Source organism: Lolium rigidum, chromosome 1 (assembly GCF_022539505.1).
Source record: "Lolium rigidum isolate FL_2022 chromosome 1, APGP_CSIRO_Lrig_0.1, whole genome shotgun sequence".
Lineage (NCBI taxonomy): Eukaryota > Viridiplantae > Streptophyta > Magnoliopsida > Poales > Poaceae > Lolium > Lolium rigidum.
Window position 1 is genome coordinate 206,706,887 of NC_061508.1, and position 14,257 is coordinate 206,721,143.

A 14,257-nucleotide genomic window follows, 5' to 3' on the forward strand; every position below is an offset into this window, starting at 1 on the left:
GGGGAAAAGAAAGATTTTGTTTTAGAAACCCTTCTTAGAGAATTTGGTGGTCTAGCAAGAGAGGCTAGAAAGGTCTTTGCTAAATTTAATATGCTTGGTTCTCATACTAATTTTGTTGGTCTCCTTGAAAAAATGGACATGGATAGAATAAGGTACACTAATAATATTAATGATGGTGGGGAGATCAAAGCACCAATACCATGTAAACTCCTAGCTATGAATGATGCACTAGAAAATAACTATGCTTGGCTTGTTCCCGAAAATTTGTTTGATGAGAGTAGCAAGCCCAAGACTAATGAAAAGGGAGACGCTGAAACTTATGTATCCAATATACTATGCATGGTTGAGAAAACTCCAAACCCCGCTGTAGGTGCACCACCCTTCGATAACACTTGAGTTACACTTTCTGCGCCTAGCTGAAAGACGTTAAAGAAAAGCGCTTATGGGAGACAACCCATGTTTTTACTACAGTATTTTTATTTTATATTTGTGTCTTGGAAGTTGTTTACTACTGTAGCAACCTCTCCTTATCTTAGTTTTATGTTTTGTTGTGCCAAGTAAAGTCTTTGATAGTAAAGTAAGTACTAGATTTGGATTACTGCGCAGTTCCAGATTTCTTTGCTGTCACGAATCTGGGTCTACCTCCCTGTAGGTAGCTCAGAAAATTAAGCCAATTTACGTGCATGATCCTCAGATATGTACGCAACTTTCATTCAATTTGAGCATTTTCATTTGAGCAAGTCTGGTGGCCTAATAAAATCCATCTTTACGGACTGTTCTGTTTTGACAGATTCTGCTTTTTATTTCGCATTGTCTCTTTTGCTATGTTGGATGAATTTCTTTGATCCATTAATGTCCAGTAGCTTTATGCAATGTCCAGAAGTGTTAAGAATGATTGTGTCACCTCTGAACATGTTAATTTTTATTGTGCACTAACCCTCTAATGAGTTGTTTCGAGTTTGGTGTGGAGGAAGTTTTCAAGGATCAAGAGAGGAGTATGATGCAATATGATCAAGGAGAGTGAAAGCTCTAAGCTTGGGGATGCCCCGGTGGTTCACCCCTGCATATTCTAAGAAGACTCAAGCGTCTAAGCTTGGGGATGCCCAAGGCATCCCCTTCTTCATCGACAACATTATCGAGTTCCTCCCCGAAACTATATTTTTATTCCGTCACATCTTATGCACTTTGCTTGGAGCGTCGGTTTGTTTTTGTTTTTTTGTTTTGTTTGAATAAAATGGATCCTAGCATTCACTTTATGGGAGAGAGACATGCTCCGCTGTAGCATATGGACAAGTATGTCCTTAGGCTCTACTCATAGTATTCATGGCGAAGTTTCTTCTTCGTTAAATTGTTATATGGTTGGAATTGGAAAATGCTACATGTATTAACTCTAAAATGTCTTGGATAATTTGATACTTGGCAATTGTTGTGCTCATGTTTAAGCTCTTGCATCATATACTTTGCACCTATTAATGAAGAAACACTTAGAGCTTGCTAATTTGGTTTGCATATTTGGTTTCTCTAGAGTCTAGATAACATCTAGTATTGAGTTTTGAACAACAAGGAAGACGGTGTAGAGTCTTATAATGTTTACAATATGTCTTTTATGTGAGTTTTTCTGCACCGTTCATCCTTGTGTTTGTTTCAAATAACCTTGCTAGCCTAAACCTTGTATCGAGAGGGAATACTTCTCATGCATCCAAAATCCTTGAGCCAACCACTATGCCATTTGTGTCCACCATATCTACCTACTACATGGTATTTCTCCGCCATTCCAAAGTAAATTGCTTGAGTGCTACCTTTAAAATTTCCATTCTTTACCTTTACAATATATAGCTCATGGGACAAATAGCTTAAAAACTATTGTGGTATTGAATATGTACTTATGCACTTTATCTCTTATTAAGTTGCTTGTTGTGCGATAATCATGCTTCTGGGGACGCCATCAACTATTCTTTGTTGAATATCATGTGAGTTGCTATGCATGTCCGTCTTGTCCGAAGTAAGAGAGATCTACCACCTTTATGGTTGGAGCATGCATATTGTTAGAGAAGAGCATTGGGCCGCTAACTAAAGCCATGATTCATGGTGGAAGTTTCAGTTTTGGACACATATCCTCAATCTCATATGAGAATAATAATTGTTGCCACATGCTTATGCATTAAAGAGGAGTCCATTATCTCGTTGTCCATGTTGTCCCGGTATGGATGTCTAAGTTGAGAATAATCAAAAGCGAGAAATCCAAAATGCGAGCTTTCTCCTTAGACCTTTGTACATGCGGCATGGAGGTACCCCATTGTGACACTTGGTTAAAACATGTGCATTGCAAAGATCCGGTAGTCCAAGCTAATTAGGACAAGGTGCGGGCACTATTAGTATACTATGCATGAGACTTGCAACTTGTAAGATATAACTTTCATAACTCATATGCTTTATTACTACCGTTGACAAAATTGTTTCATGTTTTCAAAATAAAAGCTCTAGCACAAATATAGCAATCGATGCTTTCCTCTTTGAAGGACCATTCTCTTTACTTTTATGTTGAGTCAGTTCACCTATCTCTCTCCACCTCAAGAAGCAAACACTTGTGTGAACTATGCATTTATTCCTACATACTTGCATATTGCACTTGTTATATTACTCTATGTTGACAATTATCCATGAGATATACATGTTATAAGTTGAAAGCAACCGCTGAAACTTAATCTTCCTTTGTGTTGCTTCAATGCCTTTACTTTGATTTATTGCTTTATGAGTTAACTCTTATGCAAGACTTATTAATGCTTGTCTTGAAGTACTATTCATGAAAAGTCTTTGCTTTATGATTCAGTTGTTTACTCATGTCATTACCATTGTTTTGATCGATGCATTCACTACATATGTTTACAAATAGTATGATCAAGTTTATGATGGCATGTCACTTCAGAAATTATCTTTGTTATCGTTTTACCTGCTCGGGACGAGCAGAACTAAGATTGGGGATGCTTGATACGTCTCCGACGTATCGATTTCTTATGTTCTATGCCATATTATTCATGATACCTACATGTTTTATGCACACTTTATGTCATATTCGTGCATTTTCTGGAACTAACCTATTAACAAGATGCCGAAGTGCCGCTTCTGTTTTCTCGCTGTTTTTGGTTTCGTAAATCCTAGTAACGAAATATTCTCGGAATTGGACGAAACGAAGACCCAGGGTCCTATTTTGCCACGAACCTTCCAGAGGACCGAAGAGCATACGAAGGGGGGCCACGAGGTGGCCGGACCACAAGGCGGCGCGGCCAAGGGGGCCGCGCCGCCCTGTGGTGTGGGCCCTCGTCAGCCCTCCGACTCGCCCTTCCGCCTACTTAAAGCCTCCGTCGCGAAACCCCCGATGCGAAAAACCACGATACGGAAAACCTTCCGCAGACGCCGCCGCCGCCAATCCCATCTCGGGGATTCTGGAGATCTCCTCCGCACCCCGCCCGAGAGGGGATTCATCTCCCGGAGGACTCTACACCGCCATGGTCGCCTCCGGAGTGATGAGTGAGTAGTTCACCCCTGGACTATGGGTCCATAGCAGTAGCTAGATGGTTGTCTTCTCCTCATTGTGCTTCATTGTTGGATCTTGTGAGCTGCCTAACATGATCAAGATCATCTATCTGTAATACTCTATGTTGTGTTTGTCGGGATCCGATGGATAGAGAATACCATGTTATGTTAATTATCAAGTTATTACATATGTGTTGTTTATGATCTTGCATGCTCTCCGTTATTAGTAGAGGCTCTGGCCAAGTTTTTGCTCTTAACTCCAAGAGGGAGTATTTATGCTCGATAGTGGGTTCATGCCCGCATTGACACTCGGGACGGTGACGTAAAGTTCTAAGGTTGTGCCGTGTCTGTTGCCACTAGGGATAAAACATTGGCGCTATGTCCGAGGATGTAGTTGTTGATTACATTACGCACCATACTTAATGCAATTGTCTCGTTGCTTTGCAACTTAATACCGGAGGGGTTCGGACGATAACTCCGAAGGTGGACTTTTTAGGCATAGATGCAGTTGGATGGCGGTCTATGTACTTTGTCGTAATGCCCAATTAAATCTCACTATACTTATCATGACATGTATGTGCATTGTTATGCTCTCTTTATTTGTCAATTGCCCGACTGTAATTTGTTCACCCAACATGCTTTTATCTTATGGGAGAGACACCTCTAGTGAACTGTGGACCCCGGTCCATTCTTTTAATACTGAAATACAAATCTGTCTGCAATACTTGTTTTACTGTTTTCTCTGCAAACAATCATCTTCCACACAATACGGTTAATCCTTTGTTACAGCAAGCCGGTGAGATTGACAACCTCACTGTTTCGTTGGGGCAAAGTACTTTGGTTGTGTTAAGAGCAACGTTGGGGCCTACCTTTGGTCAAGCGACGTTAATGGCGTCCCTGTTTTCCCAGGCGACGCAGGGACGCGTCTCGTCGTGCATGGCCGCGTGGCCGTCCGCGCCGGCGTTATTGCGTGCAACTACCCGCTGCCGCCGATGTACATTAAGAAGCCATGCAGTTCGTCCCAATTTCTCACCACTCCCAAACCTTCTCGTTGCCGCCGCCTCCCCCCTCCTAGATCTTCTCCTCGCCGCTCCAAAAATGTTGACATCGTCCTCCCGCAAGATCACCGCAGCGAACGGCTTCGACCGAAGCAGCCTAACCGTGGCGGAGGCGTGGGCACTGTACCACGCCCGATATCCAGAACGGCGGCTGGAAGATGGCGTGAACGGCATTGGCGTCCCGCCGCCGCCGAAGCCGGGCACGGACCAATGGAGGGACGACATCAAGGCCCGGCGGGCTCAACTCACCGCCGAGGAGCGCGCGGATCCGACATGGGCGGCCCACAACAACGACGACTGGTGGAAGACGTACTTCCAGGCCAAGTACGACGTCGAGATGTACAGCACCCACGGGCTCGTCGGTGGGCCCAATAGCTGGAACAAGGATGGCCGCGCCCTGTTCTGGGGCGTTCCGGGGCGCACCCTTCTATAACGTCATCTGCGGCATCCGCAACGGTGCTCCAAGGTTGGAGACGCCGTCGTCGCCACCACCGTATCCTCGAGGAGGACCACCGCAATGGCAGCCGAGGAGGATGACGTACTCGTCCTCCTCGGACTCTTCTTCCTCAGGACCGGCCCGATCGATGCCGTCCTCGTAGTACCGCTCGGCGCCCTACAGCGTGCCCAAACGCGAGGTGAAGGAGGAGCCGGCGACGCCCGTCAACACGAGGCGTGGCGGCAGCGGCAGTCGGTGGCAGCAAGAGAGGCGCGACGACGCCCTCCTCATCCCGAAGCCGGAGGTGAAGGAGGAGTCGGAGGAAGCAGGCCGCAGCGGCGCCGGCCGGCGGAGTACGAGCGGCAGCAGCCGCTCATCGCCGGCTAGCCGACGACCCGGGGACTGCCCAGGGCTGCGGGCGGCGTGCTTGGCGTCCATGAACGACAAGGACGCCAGGAGGGGCGACCTCGACATGGCCATCGTCATGTCCATCCGCGACTCCGGCAAGCCGCTCGTGGACCTCACCGACGATGGCGAGGCAGGACCAAGCGGCTTGGTGAAGGACGAGCCCGTCGACGAGCGCGTCAAGCAGGAGGTCGTCACCGACGACATGTACAACTTCCAGCGGTACTACGACGGCTCCGGCCGCCGCAAGTACTTCTAGATTAGGTTTAGTTTAAATTTAGTTAAATTTCGTTCGAATCTATGTAATATATGCTAAGTTTGGACGAATCTAATCGAATCTCGCTTAAGTTTAAAATTTCCGAAGTTTTGTTTGGGGAACGCGATTGGGGAGCGACGTCCCCCAAACACGGCACGAACAAAACACGTCCTCAAACACTCAATCCGACGCTGTTTGGGCACGGTTTGGAGGAGGCGACCGGAGATGTGAGCAGTGTAACCTCACATTGGTTGAGTTCGATCTAGGAACACCGGAGTACTAATTATGTCATGTCGGCACCAAAACGAAATTGAGAAATTGGCTGGAAGCGAATTTTTGCCCCAACATCCCATCGCTCTTTGGGAGGCTTTAGGGTCCCCGCCCCCGGATTACTAATAGTGGAGATGCTCTTACGTGGTGTCCTCCACCGCAGGCAGGGCAGTCATCGTTGCGTTTTCTTTTCCCCTCCGCCACCACCTCCAGAGCTCAAGGTCCCGGCAGGTCGGCGCGCAACCACCATCACCAAGCTCGTCCGTCCCGAGCCATGCCGACGGCCAAGATCGTCGAGGTCGGCCGCGTCAGCCCGCCGCGCGAGGACCTGGTACTCAGGCTGTCCGCGCTGGACGCGCAGTGGCTCACGATCCCGCTCATCCAGCGCGTGCTCCTCTTCGACGACGGCGCCGGCGGCCAGCTCCCGCCCTTCGAGTCCCTCGTCAGCTCCCTCCGCTCGTCCCTGGCGGCCACGCTCGCGAGGTTCCCCCCGCTGGCCGGGAGGATCGTCTTCATGCCGTCCACCGGCGACGCGGCCATCGACTGCTCCGCGGCCGACTCCGAGGGAGGCGGCGTGAGGTTCGTCGTCGCGGAGATGGAGGGCGCCGACGCGAGGAAGCTTGCCGGGGACACAGACCACGACGTGGACGCGTTCAAGGCGCTCGTCCCAGAGCTCGCGGTCGAGGCGCTCCCCGCGGAGGTGCTGGCCGTGCAGGTGACGCGGCTGAAGGGCGGGGTGGCGGTCGGCGTCGCGATGCACCACGCCGTGGTCGACGGCCGGTCGGTGTGGAGGTTCCTGGAGGCGTGGGCGTCGGCCTGCCGCGGGGACGACGCTGGCGGGGCGCCGACGTTCGACCGTGCGGCCGTCGCGCTCCCCGGCGGCGAGGAGCTCGCGAGGAGCACGCTGCGGAAGTACGCGCCCGATCTGCCACTGGTATGTTTTCCTAGCTCCCGCACCCCACCAGTTCGTTCGCCGTCGGCCACCGGATAGCAAGCTAGCTAGTCGGCGGCTCTCAGGGCTGCAGAGGTCACGTGTGGCACCAGCACCACACCCTTGGCCGCCTAGGAAATGTACTGCCCACATCATCCATCACTTTTCTCGGTCAAACCCGTTTTCTTTTCCGCAAATGGACATGCCGACATGGCGACATGCATGTCACAATCATGGTACCGGCTATCGCAAAACGTTGAACGTTCTATTCATGGGACGAAACACCCAAAAGGTTATTAATTGATAAACCCATCGCACCTCCCTCCTGACTTTCTGATATGGACCTTTCGGTATACTCCTATAGCTTTATTTCAAGTCTAAAGTTGGCCCCGGTATTTTAGGAGCTCTTGGCCCGGAAATTTAATTCGGCTCCCGGGTGCCTTTTGGCCTCAATTGAATAATGGTAGATAATGCATGTCTTTTCTTTAGCTTTTCTAGAGAATAACGTAGGGATAAGGCTGCCCATAGCGCTAGTATCATAGGTAGTATCATGCATACTAAGCCCATAAAAATAATGATGTGGCATGCAATTAAGGAGGAGAGATAGGATTAGTGTAACATAGGTGAATACTGTATCATAGCGCACATTACGAGAAAAATAAATGCCAAATTGATCTTATACATAGATTTACATTGGGATTCTACAAAATAATAAATTTAGAAGTTTATGATACTACAGAGATAGTATCATAGACAAGTATCACATGCATGATACTAGTATATGATACTATGCACTATGACCAGCCTAAGTCATACAATGTATTATGTCTTATTGTCATCCCTAGAAATTAATGATAAGTAATTAATTTTTAGTACTCCCTCCGTCTCAGTTCACAGGACTTACGAGTGTTCCTAGGTCGTAAATTTGACGATGATAATGCAACATATGTACTACAAAATATATATCATTAGAAAGCTTAGATGTTGTACTTTCTAATAATATAATTTTTATATTATATAAATAATATTATTTTGACCAAATTGATAATCTAGGGATACGCGTAAGCCCTATGAACTGAGACGGGGTTAGTAATTATTTATCATTAATTGCTATGACTGACAATAAGACATAATGCATTGTATGTAATTGATTTGCTAAGGGATGCATAAAAACTGAGAAGTTGCAATTTTGCTGAAACCCGCTCCTTGGTCGCTCGCCCGACCTGGGGGCAGAACCCTAGATCTCAGCCCCCCACCTCATATCCCCTTCCCCACTCTCGACCGCGCCGGTGGCGGCGGGCCTTCCACTACCTGATGTGAGGAGGACCGGCGCGGGACGGCGTCCTCCTTTGGCGGCGGTGCAGATCGGTGGCGGTCGGCGGGGTCTGGCGTGGCGGTGTCCAATGAGCTAAGCCAGGGGCGGCCTATCCCAAGTTGGGGCGGCGGTGAGGAGGCACTCGTGGCTCCGGCGACCCGGGCGGTTGTGGCGGAAAGGAGCCTCCTTGCAAGTGTTACATGTGTGCACCCAGGGGGGCGGTGGCTGGCCGGACTAACAGTGGGCGTCGGCGGCAGCTCGAGTCTCTTCGACAACGGATCTAGAGGCTGGTCCTCGACCTCTGTCCTCAAATCTGGCCGGTGGGGCTCGCCTGCGGCTGAAGAGGCCACCTAGGCCTGCAGGTACGTCATGGCACTGATGGGAGGTTGGTCTGGCTGGATGGGACCGGTGATGGTGCTCTGGTGGGTTCCAACGAGGTTTGGCAGCGTGGTTGTCTTCGATTTGTGTCGGTTTGGGTGGATTGGGAAGAAGGGTTTGTGTCGACGCTGTCTAGGGTGACCCGCCGCCGCCGGGACTAGAGCTGGGGCTCCCACGGTCGCCCCTTTTTCTCCCATGACTATTCTCACCGGCGCCACCCGAGCGACATCGCTGTTCCAACCTCTTCATGGCCCCGCTCGACCACCTCCGGTCCTGCGAGGAAAAGGTCCCGGCTTGCTAATCTCTCAGGGCTCCTCCTGTGCCGTGGTTGTATCATGGTGAGTGCTCCTGAATGTCGATGTCGTCCCCACTTGTGGAGTGGTTGTTGCTGGGTAGTTGTCGATGGCTCGGGCGAAAGCCATGGCCGGTTTGTCCGAAGCCGATGACGGTGATGCTCTTGGGCGCCATTCTCCTCCTTGGAGGTGTCTTTGTTGAGCCTCGGCACTGCCCCTTCATGGTCGGATGTCTCTGGGTGAAAACCTTGGCCCTTGTTGGGTCGAGCAACGACGTCACCTTGGTGTCGCTCCCCTTTTTGGAGGCGTTGCTTTTGAGACCTCGGCGCTCTCTTGCTTCTCGTTCCATGGTCACTTGCACCCCGCGGATGCTCGTGTGTAGTCGGCTGGTGGGGATTCCGGTGATGGTCTGCCGGCGACACCCTCCGCTCTTCATTTGCTCGAGACGAAGACCTCAAGATTTCAAGTTTATCTTTGTTGGTGGTAGTCATTTTGTTGTTGTTTTTGGGTGCCGTTTACGCTTGGTTTTGTGCTTGTATTGTAAGATGGTAACCCCAACGGCGTCGGTGTGTGTTGGGGTTGTGTTGTATTCCTGACCAGTTGATGACTTTGTTAATTCAAAGTTGGACTCTTTGAGCCTACTGTTTAAACAACGCATAAAATAGACTTCTCCTATTTTCTAAGAAATGATCTCTTAGCTAAGGAAAGGGGCTAGGCTAATGAAAGGACTCGATTGTACATGCCCTTAATTGAACAGAAGGAAATATCAGATGATTTACATTTTTTCAAAATATCAAAAATCTCCCATATGAATTGGCCGTCATAGTCTCGAATGATTTTTTTACACGGGCGTGACTAATTCTTGGTCGACTTAGAATTAAACTATTTCTCTCTTTGTTGGTGTCATCGAATTTTAGTTGCACCATATTACAACTTAGAATTATCACGCTCATGGCTAGCACAAATCACGAAGCAATATAACGGTTCGACCATTTTTTCGCTCAGTTGCAACCTTATATGTAACTAAACAATTTTAGTTGCAACCCATATTACAACTTATGACTATCATGAAGTATAACAAAAATTTATTTTTATCGGTTGCAACTCATGGTTACTGCGAATCACGAAACAATCCAACGATTCGACAATTTTTTCTCAGTTCCAACCTTGTATGCAACTAGAAGAATTTCAGTTGTAACCTATATTATGAGTTTATGACCATCTAGCTTAAATTGCAGTACAATTATCTAGGAGTCCTATGGTCTAAGTATTGTCTGAGAACTAAATTGATTTTTAATTAACTGAGAATTAGCGAAACAGCTTTGTGCCTAGTAATACATGGCTTCACGGCTTCATCGGGCAGTTGTTCACAGGGCCTTCAGAAATTTGGTGCTGTTAAGAATTGCAAAATGGGGCTCAGATATATTTGAAGAAAAAAATATATAACGAGAGATACTCGGGTAATCAGATAATTTCAAATAAGTGGTATTCGTATGTTATTTATAAAATATCAAACACTGATACTCCCTCTGTCTCGAATATTTTTTTTCGCAGCATGGAGTACTAAAAGAGTATATGCTCTGCGAAAAAAATGAGTTCGACAATAACTTAAGGTTGTTATAAACTTGTTGCCAATCTTTGTTGCATTTGTTTGTGCTTTATCTCATCAGCATTTCAACCTGTCTACTAGAGTACTAGTGTATTTTGCAAGCAGGCTCCCAAATTAGTTTATTTTATCGAGAGGAAGAGCATTCAGAAATCTCCTTGCACTATTCACTCGCAATTTTTACGCGAGGGCATAGTTTCCCTCTCAAATTAGCTGAAAGTTTGCAATTTGTATTAAGATTAGGAGCTTAACATTCTTGCCACTCCTCGCCTTGCAGGCTCCCATGATGTTTCCCCCGGCCCTAACCTTCCCCGTCGGACGTTCATCGTCACCGCACAGCACATCCACCGGCTGAAGCAACGCATCTCCGACCTCACAACCTCGCCTCCGTCAGCGCAGACCGCGCCGTCCAGCTTCGTGGCCATCGCGGCACTCACCTGGGTGTCCTTTGTCCGGTCCAAGCACCCGGACGCCATCTCCGCCGATGACGACGTCTACCTCTTCTTCTTCTGCGACTGCCGTGGGCGGTGCGGCATCGACCCGCCGGTGGGCGACAACTACTTCGGGACGTGCATCAGCGGATGCCTCGCCAAGGCCACGGCGCGGGACCTCCTCGCGGTGGACGGTGTTGCCACGGCAGCGGCGGCGGTGCAGGGAGAGGTCCGGCGGGCGGCGGAGGACCCGCTCGCCTCATGGGACTGGATGGACAATCTGTCCTGGCTGCCACTAGACCGGTTTGTCAATGTCTCAGGATCGGCGCGGTTCCCTGCGTACGAGGCGGCCAACTTTGGGTGGGGCGCGCCGACCAGGACGGAGCTAGTCACCATGAACAACGGCGGTCAGCTGGTGCTCGTCGCCGCCAAGGAGGGCGGCGGCGCCGTGCAGGCGTCCGTGTGCATGGAACCGGATCGCATGGATGCGTTCAACTCGCACTTTCTGAATTCCTTAGTTGATTAATGTGTACGCGCGCAGCGGGCTATGGACCTGGCACACAGATGTTTGAACTCACTCTTGTACATTGATATCTGGAGTTATTATATGTTAAATAAAATTTACGGTTTTGCTATTTCTCAGCTAGGTGAGAACTAAGTTCGTGCTCAGTTAAGTTACACGCCGTTCAATTGAATCGTGATTCATGCATTAATTGCAAGTTGAGTTGGAACATAGCTTTTTTTTTTTGTTACAAGTAGGGTTGCAACTGATATTTTATTTTCAGCGGGATGCAGCTAAGAAAAAAAAATTCCGGATGCTTCAACACTTTTTGTCGTGGGGATAGCCACCGGTGCTAGAGGGTGCATCACTTCGTTGGTGTGAAGCAAGGAGGGTGCTAGAGGGTGCATCACTTCGTTGGTGTGAAGCAAGGAGGGCGAAGCCATCTGCGGATTTAGTTCGTGCAAGGACTCGGGTTTAGAGCGGACAAAAACGGTTTTTCTCGGGCCTGGCCTGTTTAGAGTGAGGGCATCTCCAGCGGCGTGACGCAAACAGACGTTGAGCGACCGTTTGCGTCCATCGTGACCGAAAATGCGTCTGGATCCCCCTCCAGCGGGGCGACGCATAGTGACCGGACCGTCCGCGGCGACGCATACCTGGCCCAAATATGCGCCAGGTTTGCGTCTCCGCGGACGCTGCGCGGTCGCGCCGAGCGTCCTCCTTTTCCTACCCGGTCCAGCAAGTCAGGGACAGCGAAATCGACCGCTTCGATTTACTTCTTTTCCCCTTCTTTGCTGCCCTAGTGCGACACCACCACCCCAACCCCAGCCGCCGCCGTCCCGCCACTGCGCCGCAGTACTCGCCGTCCGGCTCGGTTGTGGCCGCGCGGGAGAGCAGGATCGTACTCGGGATTGGCTCGGGCGCGAACCTGTCGGCTGTTTTGGGGCCGAACGTTGCCGGTTGCGCAGCCCTTCCGCGCCGCCCACGACCTGTTCGGTCAATTGCGCCAGTAGGTTTCTTCTCCTGTTTTCGGCGCTATTGTGCGCGGCCATTGATTCACAGTTCGTACCCACGCAGATGGACATGTGGCAGATGCTGCAGAAGTTCCACGCCGAGGTCATTGACTCCTCTTCCGACGAGGAGTCCGATCAGTCGACGCAGACATTGGCAACTACTGCGGCCTCCATGATCCACGAGTTCACTCCAAATGAGGGGACGGTGCACCGGGGCTCTGTCAAGGGCCGCTCAAAAAACCTGCCGCGCAACAGAGTGCAAGGAAGCTCCGGCTCCACAAGGACTACTTCCACCTCACCGATCCGGTGTTTAAGGAAAGATGTGGAGCGTGGATTTGGTGTGCTCCAACCTCGGTGGGCAATTGTCCGTCACCAGGCAAGAACATGGTCGATGAAGACCATGCATGAGGTGATGACATGCTGCGTGATCATGCACAACATGATCGTTGAGAACGAGCGTCCTGATGGCCGCAATGAGAACCACTGGGACTTCCAAGATGAGCTAGTTGCGCCACTCTCTGGGGCTTTATCTTGGGAGAACTATCTAGATATAAATGTAGAAGTCACTAACGAGAATGTGTGCAAACGGCTGCAGAAAGATCTGATTGAGCATCAGTGGGCATTGGCTGGCCATGAAGACCATGCCTAGAGGAATACCATCTTATTTGCATGTAGAATTTTTAAATTTTGGATGTAATAAGGACTATGACTTAGTTGAATCTCTTTATTTTGTTGTTTTCAAGCTTCATATTTCATGCCGACGCGGAAATGCATCGGACCGCTGGAGGCACCCTCAGGCACAAATGGACGCGCGGACAAAAACAGTCTTTCTCGCATCTGCCGCTCGACGCAAACGGACGCTAGCGGACACTGATGTCTACGGGTGCTTCTATTCTTGTAGACAATGTTGGGCCTCCAAGAGCAGAGGTTTGTAGAACAGCAGCAAGTTTCCCTTAAGTGGATCACCCAAGGTTTATCGAACTCAGGGAGGAAGAGGTCAAAGATATCCCTCTCATGCAACCCTGCAACCACAAAGCAAGAAGTCTCTTGTGTCCCCAACACACCTAATAGGTGCACTAGTTCGGCGAAGAGATAGTGAAATACATGTGGTATGAATAAGTATGAGCAGCAGTAACGGCGCCAGAAAAGTGCTTGCTGGCGTGTAGTTGATGGTAGTAATATTACAGGAAGTAAAGATGCAGTAAAACAGTAAACAAGCAGCGGTAGCAGTATTTAGGAACAAGGCCTAGGGATTAGACTTTCACTAGTGGACACTCTCAACTTTGATCACATAACAGAATAAATAAATGCATACTCTACACTCTCTTGTTGGATGATGAACACCACTAATTGCGTAGGATTACACGAACCCTCAATGCCGGAGTTAACAAGCTGCACAATATTCAATGTTCATATTTAAATAACCTTAGAGTGCATGACAGATCAACACAACTAAACCAAGTACTAACATAGCATGCACACTGTCACCTTCACACTATGTAGGAGGAATAGATCACATCAATACCATCATAGCAATAGTTAACTTCACAATCTACAAGAGATCATAATCATAGCCTACACCAAGTACTAACACGGATGCACACACTCGTCACCATTACACCGTGCAAGAGGAATAAACTACTTTAATAACATCACTAGAGTAGCACATGGATAAATTGTGATACAAAACACATTGCAATCATAAAGAGATATAAATAAGCACTTCACTATGCCATTCATAACAGTGAATAAGTATTCTGTGAAATATAGCCTAAGAGACCCACACGGTGCACACACTCGTCACCTTTACACACGTGGGACAAGGAGTCTCC

The 14,257-nt window shown here is 48.9% G+C and overlaps 1 protein-coding gene across 1 annotated transcript; it reads left to right on the forward strand.

The window, feature by feature from the left end:
• The first annotated feature begins 6,116 nt into the window (after positions 1–6,116).
• On the forward strand, positions 6,117–11,460 carry LOC124683010 (malonyl-CoA:anthocyanidin 5-O-glucoside-6''-O-malonyltransferase-like). The gene is made up of 2 exons (XM_047217596.1): positions 6,117–6,893; positions 10,726–11,460. Exons 1-2 carry the CDS (start codon positions 6,234–6,236, stop codon positions 11,437–11,439), a joined length of 1,374 nt encoding a protein of 457 aa, XP_047073552.1. The 5' UTR covers positions 6,117–6,233; the 3' UTR covers positions 11,440–11,460.
• The last annotated feature ends 2,797 nt before the right edge of the window (positions 11,461–14,257 follow it).